This window comes from Maylandia zebra, linkage group LG12 (assembly GCF_041146795.1).
Source record: "Maylandia zebra isolate NMK-2024a linkage group LG12, Mzebra_GT3a, whole genome shotgun sequence".
NCBI lineage: Eukaryota > Metazoa > Chordata > Actinopteri > Cichliformes > Cichlidae > Maylandia > Maylandia zebra.
In genome coordinates, this window is record NC_135178.1 from 13,005,975 (window position 1) to 13,030,257 (window position 24,283).

A 24,283-nucleotide genomic window follows, 5' to 3' on the forward strand; every position below is an offset into this window, starting at 1 on the left:
CGCTGCACAACGATTCAGGAGGAACCTCTCAGCCATAAGGTAGCTATGTCAGCAGAGCACACGCTGCTTTATCCTCTTGTTTGACTTTAATTGGGAAAAATTTGCAAAATCAACATCATGTAGTTTCCAGTAAGATTTTAAATTAGCAACTGAGTCTATAATCAGCAAACTGTTTACCTTTTAATTATTTTTACTTTTAATTGTATTTATTAAATTGTTTTACATTGATTTATTTAAAAAAACAAAAACAAAACCCAAATAAAAAGATTTGGATCAAGAGGTTCGAGGGTCTATGCTAATGATGTGCAATGCCACTGATTTTCTTTTCGATACCAAATAAAATTCCGGTACTAAATAAGGATAATAAACTTAATGTGTTTAGAAAATCAAAACAAAAAGTAGTGTATTTCCAATTATACCTTTATAATGAATACAAGACATCAGACTACTTGTTCTTATTGTTTAATTATGAAGAACAAACAAAAAAAAACCCCCCTGAAAACTCAACACCTACAGTTTACAATATTCAATTAACAATCAAAAATTAATATGAATGATTAACAATAATAATAATAATAATAAAGCTGAGGAACATTTTATTAATACATGTTATTATCTATCTTACATATGAAATATTTTAAGTTGAATTTGTTATTTTTTAAAGCCTACAATGTCTGTTTTACTGCAAGTAGGCTGTATATTTAATGACACCTACCCAATATAATCATTTTAAAAGCTCTACAATTCTAATAAATGGGATTTCATAGTTTTAAGGATGCGGAGAATTCCCACCACTTATACATCAACGCAAAGCCTAAGCCTAGATGTAAGTCACTTTCCAAAATTTAGCAAAGTGCTACACGCAGGTGACGATTTAGGCGATCCCAATAATATCATTACTTTCATTTTGTTCTTGTGAATCATAATCTACAAATTCACTCCAAATTGCAAAAAAAAAGAATGAAAATCAATTCCAGAATATAAATATCTGTTATTGGTGGAATCAATGTTTAAGTATCGATCTACACACCGCTAATCCATGCAAACAGCTGTCTCGTCCCCTCCTGATCATTAGAAAGAATTCTGACTTGAAGCTATGTCCATCCTTTAAATACAGTCTATGATTCTTCATGCCCCAGAGGCCAGAAGATCTTGTACAGAGCCAGAGTTTTTGTGTTGTTTTTTTTTTTTTTACCCCCAGTGAAAACCTGGAATTTATGTATTGAAGGAAAAAAATATTTTAAGCTTATATTCAGACAGCAGTGTTACTTGTGATTTGTTGTTATATCCAAGACTGAATAAAATACATAAAAATCACATGATTAGTGGATTAGAAGCTTTCTCATTTCATGTGAATAATTTTAATAAAAGATACGAAAGTGGTGACATTTACTTCCTGCTCGCACTTCAGGTTGGAGACATCTGAATCAAACCTTTATAAAAAGGAAGTTGGCAAAAATATGATATGACACATTACTAACATACTAGATATTAAATATGGATAAAGTCATGATTAATGATAACTGTCAAATTTGATATAATCAGCAGGTCCTTCTCATGGGAGACATGTTACAGGGTATTTCCTGTAATGAGCAGTCCTCTTGAAATGACACTCCAAAAATATAATGCATACATGATTAACGGCATGTGTAGGAATGAATATTGATGAGATTTTATTGATTGCAATGCACTTTTAAAAATCTTCTCAGTGACGTAACGCACTGTAGAAACAGAGCAGAAAGAAAGGCCTGCATCCGACTTGGTTGTGGAAAAGCTTCCCTGCATTGAGTTTGACCTCAGTGCTTTGCAATGCACAAATGTAATAAACGCAAGAACTGATAAGCTTCTGCTAAATTGGACAATTTGAATTTCTTAGCTAGAACTGATTTTCCATTCCCACCTCTAATGCATCTGTGCTCCTTGTCCTATCGTAAGACGCTAACAAATGTGCTGTAGATGCAGCCTCCTAGTCTAATTAACAAAGCCAACAGATGATGCTGATATCACATTATTTATAATGTAGACTCTTTTGCAAATTGTGACTTTTCCGTTATTTTAAATGAAACTTTTCCAAAATCATTTTATAAATGGTATGGAATATGTATGATATGAAGGACTAAAGTTCATGTACTAAGTTTGGAGCCATCCGGAAGTTTTAAAATAGGAATTTGTAACAGTACAACATCACCTGGCTTTCAGTAGCACCTGTTCCATAACCACACGCTTCTGCTCCACTTTCACATCTTCATTTATGTCTGTGCCGCCAAAGATTACGCCAAAGGGTATTTCAATATCTATTGTAAAGAACAGACATAAAACAAAAAGGCAATGTGGGACTGAAAGCTGTACATTTGAAGACCCATTATGTGACAGCAAAAAAGAAAACGGATTTAAAGTATACAGCTGATAAGTAGATGATATAACAGCAAGTCAGTTTACCCATGAGAAGTCTGCCCGCTTTGAAAAGATGAATAGCCAGTGCAGCTTCAAACTTGGGATGTTCAGAGACCAGATTTACCACATCAGCAGGAGACTGAAACTCTCGTGCGTCTCTGAGCTCGCAAGTGTGTCCTGCTGACTCAATGTAGGACCTAAAACATAAAATTAACATTTGCTTATGGAAGGCAGGAAGGAAGACTGAGCGGTTGAGCAAATTCATAATGGTTAAAGCCAGGAAACGTCTTCCGCTATTTTAGCTATTTTAACATGAAACTGTAGACGGACAAGTGTTACCAATCACATTAAATTAAGCTCAGTTCCTGTTAAGAACAGAAGCCAAGGTCACCGGCAACACCCGTGTTTACTGCTACTCATCTTAAGGTGTCTCATTACACGATAAGGTTTTTATTTGGAGCCAACTTGTTACACTTATTTCACAGTGAAGTGATTTTACCAACAACACTTGCCCTGATGAAGTTAAATACTCCGTTATTGCGTCATAGTGTCACGCGCTAATTAATGAATCATACCAGCTATAAGAACCAGCTACACTTAGCAACTATGTTTGTTACCTTATTCTCTCAGCTGTAGTATGGTTCCCAGTTTTGGGGTTGAGACAGGCAAGGAAAAGTAATTTCATATCTCCTATGAAAGCAGGGCTGACGTGCTAATTAGCTACTTAACGCGAAATATTCGCGAAAAGCTGACGGCACCGATCGGGACATCTGCGTTTCAATGAGCTCGCTTAGCCGAGCTCCAATTACATTTCCTTGTCCGTAACTTAACACGTAGCAGCACCTAAGGGCAAGGCTGGTTCATGTTAGGGTTGCAAACAGACCGTCTAATGTAGTGCACCATGCTTGTAATGTTTACAAGTCCGTCTTCTATACGGCCCCCTGGAAACATGACTGTAAGCGGCGAAGTGCTGCCAGCCAATTTCACTTCATTTTCTTCTTCCTTTTTTTTGTTATGCCCATCCCCAAACCCCAAACCCTGTTGGTTCATGTTATATAATAACAGAATCAGCCGTAGCCAAAAAAAAAGATTAAATTGCACTGCAGTGCCACTTCCTTCTCCCCTTGCTTAGCTCCGCGTAAGCGGAACAAATCCCTATATCACATGGATGGTGTTGCGCGCCTCGATTTGCAGTACCCGTCGCGTAAGTTTCATTTTCAGATCGTCTCCACAGCAACGCAAGAGTGACAGCTTTTGACTGAGCTATGTGTCACGCGACAGAACTGTGACATTGTTTTTCTGTTGACACCCAGTTCTCTTTTCATAAAGTTCAGCTTTTAGACAGTACAAACGAAACATTTGAGCGGTTAGTATGATCTAGATTGATGGAGACAACCGAAGACCTCTGGGACGTGTTTCTGTCATTAAAGGTAAGGTAATGAGAAACTTTAACAAGCTGATGTGGTGTTTAAGCTAGCTTACTTCAGGTTTGTAATAAGCTAAAAACCTATATGACAAGAAAATGGGCTCTTTGACAATTTAGATGTTGTGAATCCGGTACAGTTTTTTGTGTTTGTGCTGCGGTGTCACCGTTTGGTTTATATTTGTGTTTTATCTTCAGGTTTGAACTCTTAAAAATAAGGAAGAAACTCCATTCCACTAAGTTGGGCGAGAATGGCTAACAACAGGGACACCAATGAGAGCACCCCTCTTTTGGACTCAGACACTGAGAGCAGACCGTCAGTCTTCGAGGGAAGAAGACTGGCATGTGCGGCCATCCTGCTGGCCGAGTCACTAGAGAGGATTGCTTTCTATGGCATAACGTCAAACCTGGTTCTTTTTCTGAATGGTAGTCCTTTTTATTGGGAGGGCACTCAGGCGAGCCAGGCACCACTCATGTTCATGGGAGTAACTTACCTGATTTCACCATTTGGAGGCTGGTTGGCCGATGCATACCTCGGAAAATTCTTGACCATTGCTGCAAGTTTGGTTCTGTACATTTTTGGCATGCTGTTTTTCCCTTTTATTTCAAACGAGGGCACCAGGATACACCTGTGCGGGGAAGAAATGGCATTTCCTGTGCAGCCTGCTGAGTGTCTGAACACAAACGTTACCACTCCAAAAAACGTTACCTGCCCCATTCGTGCCCCATATTGTGGCCCAGCAGTCTATGGTGGACTTTTCTTAATTGCCTTAGGTGTGGGTACTGTGAAGTCTAACATCACTCCATTTGGGGCAGATCAGGTAGAGTATAAACAGCACTACTATGAGTTATTACAGTTTGTATTAATTAGTTAATACCTGGAATTTCCTGTTACCAGAAGGCTATAACCTGAACCATTAGCTTTCTGGAATTGGCTTGTATAAAATATGTAGTGGGGACATCAATGAAGTCAGACATGTGATGGGACTTTAGCTGCGCCATGACATTTCTCTGAGACATGCTCTTGATTATCATGGCTACTCATGGCTGTCACCATTAAAAACTAAACATTTTGAAGCATCTTGTAGAATAGACAACACATCTCTCTGGAACACATGCACAAACTGAGACATTTATAAACACTTCTTCAATTGTTCTTAGTTGGTAATAAGAAGTGAAACACACATCTGTCAGTTTAGTATCAAAATTATCTAGAGGGCCCTCCACAACATGCAATCATGGAAGTGGGAAAGTTCATCAATGGGGTCATTGTTTCTCAGAGTTATCTAATCAGGAAAGGATAAAATGTTTCAAGGGGAGCTGGCAGACTGAATATGATTAGTGCAATGTTATGTTCAAATACACAACACACAAAAGACACTGCTTTTTTTTTTTTTTGGTAAAAGTCCACTAACCTTAAAGCAAACGCAATGCACCATGAGGTTACTTTTTCCTGCGTACTGAAACTGAAAGTTTTACCTCATACAGACAAAATTTTCCCATTAGTGATCCTCCAACTGAAAGTCCTTGGTGCGTGGGAGATTTGAATATTTAAGAGAAACAGAAGAGTCCCTGTTAAAATTGGCCTCATTCCTAATAACGACACCCTCTCACAGCGTAAAAAAATTATCATACTGATTGTTGTGATTTCCCCTTTTAAATACAATGCATTTGCATGAAAAAAAAGGTTTGTGACCTCTTTGGAATTACCAAACCTGGACTTGCAGTTTTGTCAGTCATGATACTTGGTCTGATCTTCAGTGACAATTGTAAAGAAACACAATCTGACTGAACATATAGCACAAAAAGTTGAATTTATATTATTTTATTGTTTGTAGCAACTCGTTGTTGAACCTCCTTTAGCAGCTACAGCTTTCACATGGGGGCTGTTTCCGGTAGCTGCTCATAAGACGATTTAATGTTTGTTTGCTAGTTCACCCAACCTTTCCTTTAAAACACAGACAGCTGCTCTTTAATTCAGTGATAACAAGCTATCCAAACAATGATGTTGGTTCAACCAGACTTTAAAGTTGGGATGATGGTGTTGTCCACCTTTTGATAAATCTCTTCATGCATCACTGATCTAGAAATGTCATTAAAAATTTGTAGATCTTCTAAGCTTTCCAACTAATGGCCGGGTCTGGTTGTTTTGCTAGTAGTGTGTTTTCCCTTGAACCCTGTTATCCAGTTGTGGAAATATCTACAGGTGTTACCACTCGGAGACAGATTTATTTTAATTGTAAATATTTCATTAGTTTTATTTTGTGTTGAGAGTTTATTCATATTTAGTTGAATTTTCATTATGTAGGGGTATTTGTCAGGGAAATATTCAAGAAATTTAGAAGAAGTATCACTATAAAAACACAATTTCTGTGTCATGTATTCACACTACACCAAAACATTCTAATGTGTGTTGCTCTGACAAAGACTAAAACATATTTCCTCTTGTAGTTTCCTACTTTTTGCGTTAAGTTTAGTTTTTATTTCAGGTAACTTAAATGTTTTTGTAACTATAGTCTTGTTTCAGGTCTTTAGAAAAAAGCTTTTATAGCCTTTTGTAGCTTCATATATCTCTAAATGCTTTTACAATCGAGAGGGAGGTGTTCATCGTTTATGTTAACAATCAAAAGTCAGACTTTTATGCCTTTTTTATATGGGGGGCACCCCAACAACCACCCAGCATCATTTTCTTAATTGGATACCACTGAGGTTCACACAGAGTTGCGAGTTTAGTTAAGTTGTGTTTACTATAATTGTGACCTATATGAAGCCTGGACAACATTTTATGATTAATCATTGCAGAAATCCCAGTAATTTCAGACAACTGACAAGAATTTATTTTTCCAGCTATGCCATGAGAGAATTACTTTCATAACTGACTCTGCACAAATGCACTGATGAACCCCAGAAAAATTTATGCTGAATATATTGACCTTATGTTCAGCATGTTTTAGCTGTACCAGCATCTTTTGTGCTTGTATATAAGCGACATATCCATCAGGAATTGAGAAAATCTTTTTCACTCAAAAGAATAACTGTATGTGGGATGGATCGGATGATAATATTATGTGTTGGCATAGACAGCTATTGAAGCGTTACTAAGCCAATATTATAACCTTTAATTGTAACCTTTTAAAGAATGCTAAAAACTACAATAAGCAGATAAAGAATAAAGAAAACGTTGCTTCTATTGTTCTGCTCATTTCACTCAGCTGAGATGATAAAATGATAAAGTTATTATAAAGTTTGCACAGTATTGCTATGTATATTTTACCATAAATGTGGCAAACGTGTTGACTCATGCAAATTGGTATTCAGCTTGTGATCACTGTTTCTCTTTGTTAGTGACAGTTCACGGTTGTGTTTTGATCATTTTAGGTTTTTACAAACTGTACTTTGTACTATATGTTATAGCTTTGAGTCATGCAGCCATAGTTTAAATCAATTTAAACCCTGTTTCTTGGCTTTGAAACCTAATCTTTTATATCAGACGACTTGTGACTTCACTTATTTTTTTATAACAATCAGATGCTGGTAGTTAACTTACAAACTCATGACAAACCACTGTTGCAAAGTTCAGAGTACACTTACTCTTCTTACACGCTCTTTTTGTTTGGATTAAAGAAAAGAAAAAATGTCACCCTGTGCTTTGTGTGCTCGCAGGTCAAAGACAGAGGACCAGAGGCCACTCGCAGATTTTTCAACTGGTTCTACTGGTCTATTAACTTGGGTGCCATTCTGTCACTGGGAGGTGTGGCCTACATCCAGCAAAACGTTAGCTTTGAGGTTGGCTACATCCTTCCTACTGTGTGCCTTGGGATCTCTTTCCTGGTCTTTCTCCTGGGGCGTATGGTTTTCATCAACAAGCCCGCAGATGGAAGTGCCTTTACTGACATGTTCAAGATCCTGGCTTTTGCCTGCTGTTCACAGAAACCAGTGGAGCCAAACCTGCTCCGGTAAGAGTGACATTTCATACAGTAATTAAATACATATACAAACAAAGCACACCCAGATCAGTCTCAGTGGGACAGCTTCCTAAAGTAGTGTAGTGACGTTAGTTGGATGGTGACTGTGAACCAGTGGAATAAAATGGCTCTATTTTATTGGTAGAGCTTTATGTTAAAACCTCCTTTGAGCCACCTGTATAATTCTTTTTTTCCCCCCATTGGTTCAGGCATTCATCTTCGTTCCATGTGGTTAAGTTATTCTGAAGTGCGGATACTTGACTTTGAACCAAAGTAGCACTATTAGCTCATAAACTTGACATTGAATATTTTAAGTTGGGCAGTCCTGCTGCCTTTCAAGAATTTCTTATTAAGACATTTTCTCCAGAGATGGGGATTATAGGCTTTAGAAAAAAAGTTTCTTTCATATCTCTAGAAGTGCTGTTGTTAAAGGCCGAGAGATTCACATAAAAGGCTGGTTAATTTCCCACTTAAAGAGCACAGACCAATTCTAGTTTATTCTGGATTTATTTTTGCTTTATGCCATTAATTACACTGTATTTTTAAACTATTTCAATCAGGTTTATGTTTATTAAATTTTTCCTGTGAAACAGCAAACCGGCACTACTGGACAGTGCCAAAGTGACTTACGGAGGGAAATTTCCTGAAGAGAAAGTAGAGGAAGTCAAAGCACTGGTGAAGGTCCTTCCGGTTTTCTTTGCTCTTATTCCGTACTGGACTGTATACTTTCAGGTAAGATCAGCCGATATAAAGTTAGATCCAAACATTAACACAGTATTGCGCATGATGAGAAATGCAAAGTGAGAACACAAGAGATAATGTGCACACATTATCAGGTAAAACATTGTTTGTGTCAAAACTGGAGAAGAATGGTGTGCACCAGACACCCTGGTGATCACAAAGTGGAGAACGACTTCACGCTGAGACTTTAATCTCCTTTTCGCATTACAGATGCAGACAACGTACATCCTGCAGAGCCTCCATCTGAAGATTCCTGATACAACCCCAAACAGCACTTCTGACTTCTCTAAGGTAAACTGAAGTGGAGACACTCTCCTGCACCTCTTTCCTGTTTAATTAACAATTTTAGTGCCAGTGTGCTCTGACTTGATTTGTGCTGTGGCACTCTTAACTGTTCTCTAATTCTCTGTAGTTAAACATAACAGCGTGGAGCTCTAGCCTGCTTTCTCACAAGTGGTTTTGATCTATATTTTTTACTGCTGAAACTAAAGGAGTCAGTAGGCCACTGACACACAACAGCTGGAGGCAGCAGCAAAGGCTGATAATGCAACGGGGATTAAGTGAGAACTTCATAGACTAATACCTCACAGATTAGCAACTGGCTGGCATTGTATCTCACCACAGCAGCGCCTCCACCTGTTTCTGTTTGGCAAATTTTGCTGGTATACCTGTCTCTCACTTTGCCTGATTCTATTTTCAGTTTGGCAAATTTAAGTTTTCGTTTTATAGTGGCACTAGAAAATAGAGAAAATTGGGTAGCAGGGAAGGACCAGTGGAGTGACATTCAGTAAATGGTCCAGCAAGGAATGGAGGAACCAGTGCTCAGGCATTTGTGCCTATGTGATACACGCCCAATACTTGTCTATCAGGACAACTGTAGTAGATTAGATGTTGAGCGCTGCGGTGCTTTGATGACTGAAAATCAAAAGGTTCAAAAGCAATGAAATTAACTTGAGTAGTAACAGCAGCTTATGTAGTGCAGTAAGTCTGTTCATATTTCTGAACAGGCATGCTTGAGGTGATTGTGAAGTGTACCGACTTCACAGAATTGTGAAGTGAAACACTTGTCGGTAAACCTCGCAGTCTGAGTTAGTGCTCTTGAAAAGCCACAAAAATACTCGACTTGGAACATCGTGAAACTATGTTACATGGCTTTGTTTACTTGTGTAACATGTTTACAACTGTGTTTAAGAACTACATTTCTACAAAGTTTTCCTAAGTGCACCGTTTATCTGGTAGGAAAAAATGGAACTAGGCCCTTCCTGCTACCGGCCTCGACATTTGTCATTATCAAAAGGGAAGTGAGAATAGATGTCTCGTCTCACCTGACACATTTCAGTGGCCAACCTGAACAAAAACTGTCTCTTTGGAGAAATGGCACCCATACTACTATAACTACTACTCTGAGGTTACAATTTATGAATTTAGAGTAATTTTTTGACTAGTTGCTTTATTTTTGGGTTTGATTGGCAATTTGAAAACAAAACTACGTGAATTTGAAAATCACATTTTAAAATTAAAACTGTTTTCATGGTAACCCACAATAAATTCAATACTTCATGCCCTGTTACTCGTTCAGAGGATAAACAATGTATTATTCGTCTGCAGAGATTACATATTTCTATAAGCTTTTTTTTTCTAATCTGTTACAATAGATTATAAGGGTTAGAGCAGTGAAGCTGCAGGAAACTTCATTACATGGTTTAGAAATCCCCCCAACGTCTCACACCAACTTGGACATAGTAATCAAGTATATGTTTCTGCAGTTATCTCAGAAATGCTTTGCAGTGATCTAAAATTATTTGTTCCATTGTTCTTCTGTCTTTAAATTTGTTTTTTTAATTTCTTAAAAACTCGTTTTTAAAATCTCTCAATATCTCAGTATTAAGTTAGGCGTATGTACAAACTCTGATCTTAAGGTGTAAAGAAAATTCTGTGATATTTGCAAACGATCGTAATGCTTAGATGCTGAAATTTGAGTCACACATTAACATGTGTCCCTTGAGCTTATGCGCACAGGATCATTGTTGCAAGTCTGAAAACTTGAATCTCAAAATTGGATTCATGTGAAAGCCAGTTGAAGCCCGAAATGTGATAATGATCAGCCATGCATGATGTTTTACAGCAAATAGATTTTTATTTTATTTATTTATTTTGTCAATTCACAGTCCAAATGTAAACAAAAACACTGGGTTACTACTGCTACTGGGTTACTACTACTACTACTAATGTTTGAAAATGCAGAACTGCGTAGAGTACACAAAAGAGGCTGCAGACATTTGCTGGAAGCGTGTGGTGGCTTCTCCCAAACTGAATGGCCATTGCAATTCACACAGTTGTGCGCTCTCAGAAACAGCCACGTTGTATATCTACAGGGAGTGCAGAATTATTAGGCAAATGAGTATTTTGTCCACATCATCCTCTTCATGCATGTTGTCTTACTCCAAGCTGTATAGGCTCGAAAGCCTACTACCAATTAAGCATATTAGGTGATGTGCATCTCTGTAATGAGAAGGGGTGTGGTCTAATGACATCAACACCCTATATCAGGTGTGCATAATTATTAGGCAACGTCCTTTCCTTTGGCAAAATGGGTCAAAAGAAGGACTTGACAGGCTCAGAAAAGTCAAAAATAGTGAGATATCTTGCAGAGGGATGCAGCAGTCTCAAAATTGCAAAGCTTCTGAAGCGTGATCATCGAACAATCAAGCGTTTCATTCAAAATAGTCAACAGGGTCGCAAGAAGCGTGTGGAAAAACCAAGGCGCAAAATAACTGCCCATGAACTGAGAAAAGTCAAGCGTGCAGCTGCCAAGATGCCACTTGCCACCAGTTTGGCCATATTTCAGAGCTGCAACATCACTGGAGTGCCCAAAAGCACAAGGTGTGCAATACTCAGAGACATGGCCAAGGTAAGAAAGGCTGAAAGACGACCACCACTGAACAAGACACACAAGCTGAAACGTCAAGACTGGGCCAAGAAATATCTCGAGACTGATTTTTCTAAGGTTTTATGGACTGATGAAATGAGAGTGAGTCTTGATGGGCCAGATGGATGGGCCCGTGGCTGGATTGGTAAAGGGCAGAGAGCTCCAGTCCGACTCAGACGCCAGCAAGGTGGAGGTGGAGTACTGGTTTGGGCTGGTATCATCAAAGATGAGCTTGTGGGGCCTTTTCGGGTTGAGGATGGAGTCAAGCTCAACTCCCAGTCCTACTGCCAGTTTCTGGAAGACACCTTCTTCAAGCAGTGGTACAGGAAGAAGTCTGCATCCTTCAAGAAAAACATGATTTTCATGCAGGACAATGCTCCATCACACGCGTCCAAGTACTGCACAGTGTGGCTGGCAAGAAAGGGTATAAAAGAAGAAAAACTAATGACATGGCCTCCTTGTTCACCTGATCTGAACCCCATTGAGAACCTGTGGTCCATCATCAAATGTGAGATTTACAAGGAGGGAAAACAGTACACCTCTCTGAACAGTGTCTGGGAGGCTGTGGTTGCTGCTGCACGCAATGTTGATGGTGAACAGATCAAAACACTGACAGAATCCATGGATGGCAGGCTTTTGAGTGTCCTTGCAAAGAAAGGTGGCTATATTGGTCGCTGATTTGTTTTTGTTTTGTTTTTGAATGTCAGAAATGTATATTTGTGAATGTGGAGATGTTATGTTGGTTTCACTGGTAAAAATAAATAATTGAAATGGGTATATATTTGTTTTTTGTTAAGTTGCCTAATAATTATGCATAGTAATAGTCACCTGCACACACAGATATCCCCCTAAAATAGCTAAAACTAAAAAGAAACTAAAAACTACTTCCAAAAACATTCAGCTTTGATATTAATGAGTTTTTGGGTTCATTGAGAACATGGTTGTTGTTCAATAATAAAATTATTCCTCAAAAATACAACTTCCCTAATAATTCTGCACTCCCTGTACTGTGCCTCATGACAGCATGTGATAAAAGAATCCTATACTATCATTTATGAAAGATTAAAGGCTCTTCCTCTCCTTAAATGTAACAGTACTTGTAGCTGAAAAACAGAGCATTCTTATTGAAATTATAATTGCATGTAATGTGTTCCCAAACACCTAATAGTGTAATTTTACTGCTTTCGTGACTCCCACATTAACCCCAAGCCAACTTTTACCTTTTAACAGACAAAAATGAATACATATTTCAAATGTAATATTATTGCATATATTAAAAGCATGCTTCAATAAATCTTGTTTCATGCTGATCTAAAGGGTGGTCTAGGGAAATAATGGCTAAAATGCTCACAACCTGCCATGTGCAACCATATTTTTATGGGATAATTTTTGATCCCTAAATGGTGGCACTATCCAATTTTCTCAAGATAAAGAGCAGCAGAAAATATAAATCTTGCAATAAGTCTTCATCATTTCCCAAATTGCTAAATCAGTATACAGTGTGTATGTGTGGTTTTGTTTTGGGGAAGTGGGGAAGAAAACAAAACAAAAAAAAACACACGGAGATTTGTGAGATTTGGGCCTGCTGAGACACCTCAGTCATTCATGCCAGCCTTGCCTTGGCAAAGAAGAAGTCTCATTTAGCACTTCCTATCATTTTGAATATGATAATGTACAAACAAGAGAGAAAAACACTCTCTAAGGAGCTGCGTACAGATTGCCAGCGGTCGCTCTAAGAAATGGAAATTCAATTTGAGAATAAATGATCCTATCAGAAGTGTTAAACCAGAGACACATCAGGAGCTCAGATGGCACTTGGAATTTGAATTGCACAAAACAAAACAAACAAAAAAAAACTCTGCTCCAGCAGTCTGCACTGTTACACTGCTCAGTCAGTGAGATATTGCCTCAACTTGTAAATACTTTGTATGCTTATAGTGGAATTTCTGTTTGATTGATGTCATCCAGTCTGTTTACACAGTGCAGTTATTCCTTCCAAAGATTACGCTTTATCGTGATAATTCAGAATCAGTTTTGTCAATTTTGTCTCACATTTAAGCTTTAATAGATTGGAATGTAAAAAAGAGAACTTATGAATCCTATTAATACTAGTGCTGCTGCTGCTACGGCTGTGAATAATAAGCTGAATATTTATTCGGTATTGACTGCCTGCTTGCATTACTATACATGCTATTTATGTTTTGTTTTTTAAATTGCTTCATGTTTTGCTTTTGACCACCTGGGGGTGCCAGAGCAGTATCAAGTCTGAAGGATGCACAGACTCCAGTGAATGCAAACATTTGGCGAACTGTGTAGTTTTCATACTTTTTTGCCTTTTGTTCTCTTTCATCCCATGTTTCTCCCCCTGGATTCCCCAGATGACGTTCCGCTTCCCGCCTGCTTGGCTCACCATGTTTGACGCAGTGCTCATTATCATGCTGATTCCCCTGAAGGACAAAGTGGTGGACCCAATCCTGAAACGGCGCGGCCTGCTGCCCTCCTCCCTGAAAAGGATCGCAGTAGGGATGTTCTTTGTCATGTGCTCGGCCGTGGCAGCGGGTGAGTGCACCCGCAGCCGAGTTCTCTGTACATGTCACTTAAATAGTACAAACACAACAAAGTAAAAAGGCAAAGTTGGGTGTTATTTTCTGTGGCAGATGGAACATACAATCAGCAGTTCCAGTGCCACATCTACTTCATCTATATTTTCATTACTTTTGGTAACATGGCTTTAATACAAAGCCGCTTCACTGACATGACTTGAATATGGTCACTGAACTTTTTTTTTTTAAATTTTTATTGCTATTCTGGGGTTGCTTTATGTGGGACTCGAAAGATGGTTTGTCACAGATTTATAGTCTATTCCAGAATCCCATGACTTTCCATCTGGCAAAGGAAAAGCAGCAGATATTGTCCCCCCTCACTCAGTAGCTTATAGAGAGCGCTGTGGCATCTAACTTTTTAGTCCTGTGTGACTGCACCAGCCGTGCTCAGTCGTGTTCTTTTCCAGTCTGTAGATTGTTTTCGAAAGCTTCAGCCACGCCTGTCAGTGGTTGCTGCTGCTACATTGTATTCCACAAACGCTCCACTTTTTCTTACACAGAAATGCAAATGTGCAAAATGAACATATTTTACTATTAGTGATCCTTAGATATTGACTAGTGTGGTTTTATAGATGGGGAATAATGCACTTAATGAAAATAAACAGCAGTTGTTGGGGATAATTGTGAGGAAATCTCTGTAGAACTGGCCGTTCTTTCATCTCATTTCATTTCATTTTTGAGTTTGTAGTCAAATGTCTTAACAACAGTTTCCACGACAAGCATGCTTTGTATCCTTATATAGCACAAGCAAGCCGATTCTACAGTTTTCAACAAATCACAACCGAAGTGTCATAACATTAGCTCACAATTATTTTATGGTATGTTTTACGTCTGTTTTTACAAACTGGTCTTATCTCCACGTATGATAAACTTGTTTATTCTTGCTCCTTTATGGTCATCTGATAGCAGAATGTGTAAAAAACACAACAAACCCCCCAAACCCAGCAACTTAATAAATTAAAGCTCACCTCATCAAAACAGTGAGTGTAAAAAGAAGACTGTAGAGTCCTCAAATGTTCTAGTGTTGATTGGCAGAGTAAGACCATCAAACAAATCTTTTTCAATCAACCTGATGCGGTAGAATGATTATTAACCAAATCCGTAGTGTTTATTTTTCAGTTTAAATATCAGAGGATGTGAGGTTTCTGACAAGTAAAGGTCCTTCTAATATTTTCATTTTCATGTTCCAAAGCTGGTTAGCTGTTTGCTTTTCCATTCGACTCACTGAAATAAAGTGCAGCACTTGCATTTAAATTCAGGCAAAATAAACTCAGAATATTGCAGAAGGCTGTTTTGAGTTCTGGGAGTGGAGAGAATGTGTTTATGGTGTGGGAATTGGACAGATGAGTACACAACTCGTGTGCGACAAATTTCTGACCTGGATTCCAGGAGACAAATCGGAGGACTCTGTCAAAGTTTTACAGTAATATGCTTTGTAAAGTGAATTACTGAGATGCAGTATAATGATATTGCATCTGCAGCTTATTTGAATAATTATTCAGACAGCAGTAATTTGCAGAGCCTGTGCACTGTTTATCCCCAGAACTGACTCGATTCACATTTGTTCAGTTACGCACACTGACTCCTGGGAGCTGCCTTACACTGTTATTACATTTCAAGTTGACTTTACTCGGTGCTTATCTGTAGCGGTCCAAAAGCTAAAATCATGAAGTTCAAAGACTGACAGATGGATAGCTGTGAATGTCCAAGTGTGGCACCTTTTATCCACAGACTAGATAGTTGTCACACATGACACTGCCGGCACGCCACACCGCTGCTCCTCGGCGGTAGCATCTCTTTCATCTTGTTGTGTATTTGTCTGGATTGGTGCAGCAGTATTTTACACAGTGAAGCTGTATGTGCTGACACACGTGGTACAAGGACAGGTGGAGTACCCATGCAGTGAAAAGGGACTACTGAAGGCATCCTGCTAAGTAGACAGTGGACTGTTTCTGATCATTTATGTACAACGCTCCCAGACTTTGGCCACATGCTGACCAGCTCTCAAAAACTATGCTGACATTGTCTTTTCTGTTGTTTTTTTGTTTGTTTGTTTTTTAGCATGCTGTCTCACTTTTCTCACTTTATGTCTGATCTCATTTGGTTAAAGCTCAATGGCTATTGCACCCATAGCATTTCTCTCTCTCACTCTTTCTCGCCCTCTTTCTCCTTTTTTTTTTTTTTTTTTTCCAGAAAAGCTGGAGCAGAGTTTCCAGGGATCACGCTGGGTTGTCTGTTGTGTGATATTTAGTTAGGGTGGGTGGGGGGGAGCAGAGATGTGTGCGTTTATAGAGTGCGACTTGCTCGGGGCAGCTCAGTGGCCGTGCTGTTCGAGATGGACAGCTGGTATTATAGGATATCCGGATTACAAGGCTACAACTCCTCTCAAATATAGCATTAAGTGCAGTTATGATAGGAGGCTGTCTCTGGGAGTTATCTGGAAATAGCCGCTGGTTACATGATAATAGCTATCGAATAAAGCTTTTAGGAAGCAGCGGCAGTTGATGACAACTGCCTGGTTCTTATTATTGAATCATCTGCACCGTCCCATTACCAGCTGCCAGAATATAGAAGCGTGCAGATGTGATCTTAATGAAGTGTAGGCTAGCCTTAAAATTAGCTAAATCCTTAATGGACTGTTCAGTGTTGAAAACTCTAAGTCTGGCAGCTTCTTGCTGTATGTTGGTGTCACGAACTTTAAAGTATCCTTTCCAAAATATATAAGCCTTTTCAAATTACCCATGCTAAATATAGCATGGGTAATTGGTGTGTGTGTGTAATAAATTTTAGGTCTTGTTTTTTTTTGCTTTCCCCTTAGTTAATTGTTCTTCCTTGCACTGTTTTCTGGGTCCACCCCATCAGGTATTTTGGAGACAAAGCGCCTGGAGATCGTCAAATCCAATGGTACCATTGACCAGATGCTTGGGAGCGTCATCTACCACGCGGCAGATTTGGCCATATGGTGGCAGATCCCTCAGTACGTGCTGATTGGAATCAGCGAAATATTTGCCAGCATTGCAGGTACAGCCAGTTGACATCCTCTGTGAAGTTTTCAAATAAATGCTAAACACTTTCATTTAATAGTGCGATCAGGTAAACATGATGACTCAGACAAATGGTAAAATGTCACATCCTTCTCCAGAGTAAGAGACTTGTACTTTGAGTTGATCAGCTTTTCCCTTTGAACATTCAGAATAGATTGGGGGCTAAAGCCCATTGTGCCTATTCCTGTAAGCACAATGCAGTGAAGACTAATGTGTAAATCCTTTTTGAACAATTTGTTTGATTTATTGCCATCCGGCACCAGCTTAATGTGTTTGTGGGTTGCAGTCCATACTCCAGAGTAAATAGCCCACAACATCAATTGATAACTGATTATCCCGATTTTATCACACTACTGCAAGACATTGTTAAGTAACGGAGCATTTTCCAAATAAGGAAAATGCTCCGTTACAGTAACTGCTTTTTAACAAACAGGGAGGAAAAAGCAAAGCTTTCATTTTATGTCCAGTGCTCTTGAAACAGATAGAGGAGATGGCGAGATGCATAAAGGTACAGATAGGTTATATATAGGTTATATTTGTAATTGCAGTGCAAGGTGGAGCGTGATATAAAGCTTTCACCTTTAATGTTTAATAGTGTGGTAAGCTGACATTTTTAGATATGCGCCATCATATGCAATGACTCTTACATTGGGCCTTTTTCCTTCTACAAACAAGGGACGGCTCAGAGATAATACTAACAAATTGCACTGACACATATTCACTTAGTTAGCTTTCACAGCTGACACGCTGTTAATAAGGACGTGTTACACCATAGCAAATGAAAGTTTAATTATCAGTCCAGCAGTTTGATAGATCTGACATTTACATCTGCGTACATACACCAAAGAAGCAGAAAACGGCTCTTAAACATCCTATTAAGATTTCTTCTTATCAAATTGCACTTTTAAAAGGATTGTACTGCAGATTTACATTCATTTACATTTAAGATGACATAGTATAACAGGTTATTTGCACCTCTAATTTGTAATATTTTAAATAGGCTCATAATTTTTCATCCATCTCTATCATTTGTCCAGTAAGAAGCAGCAAATACGTTAAACTAATACTGGTAAGGCTTTGTAATTACATTCCTCTTTGTCAGCGTAGAAAATGTTACAATGGCTGAGATTGTTTGTGAACATTATTTAGTCGAGACAAGACGATTCTAAGAAGGCAATTCAACCGTATTTTTTTCTCCCCACAAAATTTTTTTGCTTCAAATTTCAAGTGTTTCATTTATTTATTTATTTATTTTTCTCAGAGAAATACATTTCCTGTCATTTATGTTTGCAAAAGCAATGAAAAAGAAAAGAATTGCATTGGATCAAGGCGGGTCAGAGTAGCTCTTAGTTCAAACAACAGCTACAGTCCTGTTTGTGATCATTTTCCAGGTATCGGCTCAAAACTGCTCGGTAAGAAACTCGCGAGAAATGAGAGTCATTTCATTTCTTGCGAGCCCTGGTGTGAAGAGTAAATGCCTTTTCATTAACAGCTTTGGGGAGAGCATATTGCCCCAGTAATACAATAATGTGGGGATTTGCTTTAATGCTGTTTGTGTTTGTAAGAAATGCACTAAATGTGAAATTCTTTATGAAGTTGTTTTGCGTTGAACGGAGTAGCAGCTGTGGGCCATTTTTATCCTTTAGCATGCAGACATACAAAATAGGGCAATATACCTCGCATTCTGCTTATCTATCTAATTGGAATCTGTATTTTTTTGCTTACTTTCTCTTGCAGTCATTGCCTTAGTGATTCAACTTTGTTAATCCCTCTAGGCATGATTGAGTCATTCTCCCACTACTATGAAATGTCCTACAACATATTGTGTGGTCTCGGTGTAGTACATTCTTTATTTCTTACTTAAGAGTGAAAATGAGACCATTAATATTTAGGACTTGAAGGAATATCTGGTCAGTCCAGTTCCCTCAGAAAACATTTGTCATCTTTAAAAATCTTTGGAAACTGAAATCTGTTTAATGAGCTTGGGTATTATACAACCCTTGAGCAGAAATGCATAAGGCTTCTATAAAACACTGGAACTTGCGTAAAGAGAGTCCCTATGAAAGTCAAATCCGGGATTTGACAAAGCTATAGGGATCCTTAAAATAAACTTGCTCTCCCCTCTCTCTCTCCATCCCACAGGGCTTAGTTCAAGACAAAATGTCTGACAGAATTGTGGCATGTGTCTGGTAAAGAGGAATATTTCCCCTTAGTCATCTTCTGTTTGAATAAATCTGTGTAAAACCTCTGGTGCTATCAAACTTTCTGACTGCAGTCCCCAGTCTTGTACGGCAATGGGTAATGCTTTCCACATATGCCACTCAAGTTCGTCTGCTTTAAGGTGGCAAGAAAATGCAAAACCCTCTCGTAAAAGAAAAGAAAATAGTGCCCGCAGTATTTTTAAACATGTTTTTTTTCTTATGAAAAAAGTAGAAGGCTTATGTTACTTTCTAAACCATAAAAAAACCTCTGACCTTGGGAATAGAAAACAATATATACATCAGATATGTACATATGTATTCCCCTTCTGAGTGTTTTTGTGTTCCTTATTAAAATTAAACTTGTCATTCAACACTCCCTGAAAGCAGGTGAGGCATTTAGGTTATATAGGTTATTTTCATGCATACCCAGTGATAATATTTGCCACATCTATCTGTGCCTTTTTATTCTAAAAGGATCCCTCTTTCTTTCTTTCTTTCTTTCTTTCTTTCTTTCTTTCTTTCTTTCTTTCTTTCTTTCTTTCTTTCTTTCTCAGAACTATCGCAGGTATCTGTCAAGAAACTGTTCATCACGTTAATTTGCACAATGTTACCCTCCAAGGATGTTAAAAGGCACACATAAGCACAAGTCCCTAATCTCTTCTGACAGATGTAGCTATAGGGGCTCCTATGTTTGAGGTGCCATGAAATTATCAATGTCAGCTTGCAGCAAGACAGAATGTTTTAGGCAGAGGACACACAGATTTCTCCCCATACTCCTCTCTCTTTCTCGAAAGTTTCTTGCTCTTTTTTTCCCCCCTCCAGTCTGTTTTTTTTCCATCACACAGTAAATACTGAATAATTTGTCTTCCACAAATTATTTAGTACTTACAAACACCACAGTCCAGTGCCACAATAGGAAATGAGCTGCCAAGGAATTCTTTTGCAATTAACAAGTGAACAGTCAACAAAACCCACCCAAAAAACAAAAACAAAATTATTTTACACAGATGGATAAATACGCGAAGAGTTGGGATTGAAATGTTACTCCGCCCATAAAATGTACACCAGCATGCCTGATGTTTTTAGTTGTCTGTCCACTAGAAGTAACAAAAATCACTACTCTTCCTACAGTATTGATCTTTGATTAAACCTAAACGCATTGATCACCTAGTGGGTACTGGTTACTTTTATGGGCAATAACATGTAAATTGTAATAGATCATGAGTCAGATAAGCTGTTATATCAGTGGCGTTACCACAGTTTACAATCCAGAAAACCATGTGTCTAAAACCAAGAGGCTGTCTCTGGGTTTTGCACAAACTGTGCAATATTCTGGGGTCTCTGAGGAAGGACATTCAATTGAAATGATCTGAAATCTGGGGGACTATCTTTTAAAAAGAACAGTTTTTTGTTAGACATACCAACACAATATTGTTTTCTCTACCAATCCTGCTTGCCATATTTGCTTCCGTGCAAGTTTTCCCATTTCCCCAAATGTAATTTAAAGTGGTCCAGAGATGCATCGGAAGATGACATTGAAAGTGAAGAAGCATTAATCTTAGTCGGGAAAGACTTAGATTTCCACATATTATTATTTATCACACCGCTCGTATCCAAGTAAATTATGTTACCTTGTTGCTCCAGTATCTCAGACTTGGATTTATTCAGAACGTGTTTAGGTTAAATCCTGTGTCTAAGTAGCACTGAATTCCAAGTTACATTACATCATCAGTGGCAGCTTTTGTCATATTTCATTACATGTTGTACCATATAAACTATAAAGCTGCGTTACATTAACATTTAATCATATATATTTCTACGTATGTGTTTTCATCTTTATTGCAGGCCTGGAGTTTGCCTATTCTGCAGCCCCCAAGTCCATGCAGAGTGCCATCATGGGGCTTTTCTTTTTCTTTTCTGGGATTGGATCCTTTGTGGGCTCCGGATTGCTGGCTATTGTCTCCCTCAAGTCAATTGGCTGGATGTCATCCCATAGAGACTTCGGTAAGAGATATTTTAGCTCATGATAATTCCAATTTGGCAGGTACGTCGCACGTACCGTGATCAAGAGGTAGAGAACTCGACTGAAGCAGATAGCACGTGTGTGCGTGCACCTGTATGTTTGTGGAAGTGTAAGCGCACACATATGTCTGTGCGTGTTTTTGTATTATTGAAAAATGTGGTCCTGGAACCATTTGGTGTAGGTGAAGCTACCACAAAGGCGAAGACTTCAAGCACTTGTGCTTAAACTTGAAATAAAAGCTGGTTTTCTTTTCAACCTGTTCTCATCACTTCATCATTATCAAAACACACAGTAGTGACGTGATTCTCAGCGCTATCTGTAAGTCACCTGTCACCTCTTTTGCCAAGCATCCTGTTAGGTACCCAGTGCTAGACCACATACTATTGTATTCCCACATCGACTTTAGGTATAAAACCACAAGAGAGGCATCGATTCAGACTGCCTGAAATTAATCTTCCAGGAACATAGCTTAAGAATGTTCAAAAGCTTGAGCTAATTTAAAATCCACTTAAAGACTTTGTAAATTATACACAGAAAGGAGGGGGACAACACCCTGCACAGGTCTCTTGTTTTAAGAGTGTTTCACATTATAAATAGACATGTCAGACTAACGACAAAAGGTTTGTGTAAATCTGTCCGAGTGCTAGAATGAATAGCGTGGTGGTGGCAGCAGATGGATGGACTCCCAGTGAGTAGAGGCTCCCCACCCAGATGCACTTTTCCCTGAGCATTCAGTAAATAAGCCAACACTGTAAATTGTTTATCCACAAACACCTAATAGCTCATTAATACAGTGTACCGACAGGTAGGGTGGTACTTCTGATGATGTTAGCACTAGAAAATGCTTTGCATGCCTCATATATCCATCCTTTGCTCAGCCGTGCATAACTTGAGGGGAAGGTAAGCTAAAGTTGTTCTGCCCGTAAGACTCCCTTTGCTTTCCAAAAAAAGAAGGTGAACTGCAGAAATGGAACAAAACACCCTCCTGGCCACTGATTAAAGACATACGGCACAAAGCTTAGGCATTACGTACAGTCAGGGTTTATGCTGTTTGTTATTGTGGCTGTTTTTCACATTTTGTTGGATGCTAGCTTTTTTCCACATCTCCTGGCTCTCTACGTGGAAAAGATTCAGCTTATTTCCATGGCTGCAGGCAACATGGCGTGCGGTAAACAGCGTCTTGGGTGAGCTGTGCCGAGCTGTACTGACCTGCACAGGCCTGAAGACAGACAGCAGCATTAATCACAGGCTGGGGGTCTGATTACATAGGCCTGTTCCTCTTAAGTAAAGCTGTCCCTCGAGCATTACATGGAGATGGCGCTGCTAGTTTGGCATCACACTGGTAGATGCTCAGCCCTCCTGTCATGCTGTAGCTCTATCATCCCCCTTCTCTGCACAAGCCTCTGTTAGTCAGTGTAGGTAAAATGTCACAGAGAGAATTCAGCTTTCTCCTTGTTTTGCAGATTCAAACTTTCGGTTTGGTAAAGAAGTCAGGGACGATCATGGCTGATTTGTGTTTTCATATTTTTAAAAGACAAGATCAAAGAAGGTACCAAAACCTTAGATGACCATTAATTAGACACTTAAAGGTTTAACTAAGAAGGTACAGTGGCTGTAATATAACTGCACACGGCAGTAGCATAACAAAGTATTCAACCTCATATTTACTTCTTTTTTCCCCCTAAACTAAACTGTGTCACGTATTTTTTTTTAAAAACTAAAGGTTAAACCTGCGTAAACACAGCTTCTTATGTGAGAAAGCATGCCAGAAAAATAGTGTATCCAGTATGAATGTGTGGACACATTTGCATTGTGACAAAAGGTTCGCAAACTTGCACCTAAATCTCATTGTGCACCCCTGTTACCATCAGCAGACTGAAACAGAAAGACTGTGGTACTCAGAATATTACTTGTAACTGTGGTTAAAGGATATATCTATTTGCAACTCCTTAATTCTCACATTGAAATAGGTTTGAAACATATTATAGAAGAACTTGTGAAATCCAATTATTGCTTTTGGTTGTGATGCGCCATCACAATATTTCTGCAAGCACAAGAGCATCATTTTTGCCCAGTGTGTTTTGGTTAGTGGAGTCAAAAATAGACACGTGTTGAGGTGACAGAGACTTGTCATTCCTTGCATCTGTTGAGACTTGCTCTTGGGAAGTTTTAAGAGGTTTGGCTATTCCTGCTGTTCGCTCTTGTTCCAGTAATCTTTGTTGCTGTGGGTCGTTGAGCTGTGGAGTTTGAGAGCCTCCTAAATAGCTTTGTAACCCTTTCCAGATGATTGTCTTTTATGTCCCTTCTTTATCTCATCAGGGACTTCTTATGATTTGGCAGTGTGCTACAAAGTAAATGTGTGTAAGCTGTGATCCCGAAAATGTTTTGTTTAAGCGGTAATTGCACTGAACATGGATGGTGGTCATCAGGCCAGAGTGTGTTTAGCCCAGCTACTAGCGTTACCAGAGGTGCCCGTGGCTCAGATGTTAGAAGGGGTTGACTACCACTCACCGATCGGAATATTCTCAGGCAAGATATTGACCCCCAACTTGCACCTGATGCCTGAGTGTGAATGATGGAACAGTGCACCTCGCCATAGCACTGTATGAATAAATGTTTAAGGGTAAATAAGATTTGTAGTGGGAAGGGGACAACTTGAGTAGAAAGGCACTATATATAAACCAGTCCATTTACTGGTCAGTTATTGTTTAAAAGTCTTAGAAACTAAGGGAGCAAATAAGCCTCTTTTTCATCACTAAAATACAATTAGCAAGTAAAATGTGTTTACAAAGGACTTTCTGACAACACTGTAAGCGTTTGGTTTTAAAATTTTAAATTATATTTGTTTTTTGAATAGTAGTGTAGTTCCCTTTTTATTTCCAGTAATTTTCTGCATCACAGAGATAGTTATAGCACTCGTCCAAGATTTAAATGGCTTAAATGATATGCAAGTCATTCTA

At 38.7% G+C, this 24,283-nt stretch overlaps 2 protein-coding genes across 3 annotated transcripts in view; one reads left to right on the forward strand and one right to left on the reverse strand.

Moving 5' to 3' along the window:
• Positions 1 to 3,468, reverse strand: part of glt1d1 (glycosyltransferase 1 domain containing 1) — a 37,456-nt gene extending 33,988 nt beyond the window's left edge. Inside the window, exons 1-3 of the mRNA XM_004544143.4 lie at positions 3,012 to 3,468; positions 2,440 to 2,591; positions 2,189 to 2,294 (exon numbers count right to left, since the gene is read on the reverse strand). Coding sequence (XP_004544200.1) covers positions 2,189 to 2,294; positions 2,440 to 2,591; positions 3,012 to 3,079 — 326 coding nt within the window. The 5' untranslated portion in view covers positions 3,080 to 3,468. The remainder of the gene's footprint in view (positions 1 to 2,188; positions 2,295 to 2,439; positions 2,592 to 3,011) is intronic.
• The window catches only part of slc15a4 (solute carrier family 15 member 4), a 30,215-nt gene continuing 8,632 nt past the window's right edge, over positions 2,701 to 24,283 (forward strand). The window contains exons 1-8 of one of the 2 annotated variants that reach the window (XM_012917352.3): positions 2,701 to 2,840; positions 4,016 to 4,638; positions 7,481 to 7,773; positions 8,376 to 8,514; positions 8,734 to 8,814; positions 13,831 to 14,011; positions 16,918 to 17,076; positions 21,146 to 21,304. In XM_012917352.3, coding sequence (XP_012772806.2) covers positions 4,069 to 4,638; positions 7,481 to 7,773; positions 8,376 to 8,514; positions 8,734 to 8,814; positions 13,831 to 14,011; positions 16,918 to 17,076; positions 21,146 to 21,304 — 1,582 coding nt within the window. In that variant the 5' untranslated portion in view covers positions 2,701 to 2,840; positions 4,016 to 4,068. Of the gene's footprint in view, positions 2,841 to 3,602; positions 3,825 to 4,015; positions 4,639 to 7,480; positions 7,774 to 8,375; positions 8,515 to 8,733; positions 8,815 to 13,830; positions 14,012 to 16,917; positions 17,077 to 21,145; positions 21,305 to 24,283 lie in introns of those variants that run through there. The other variant, XM_004544142.5, reaches the window with a different exon arrangement.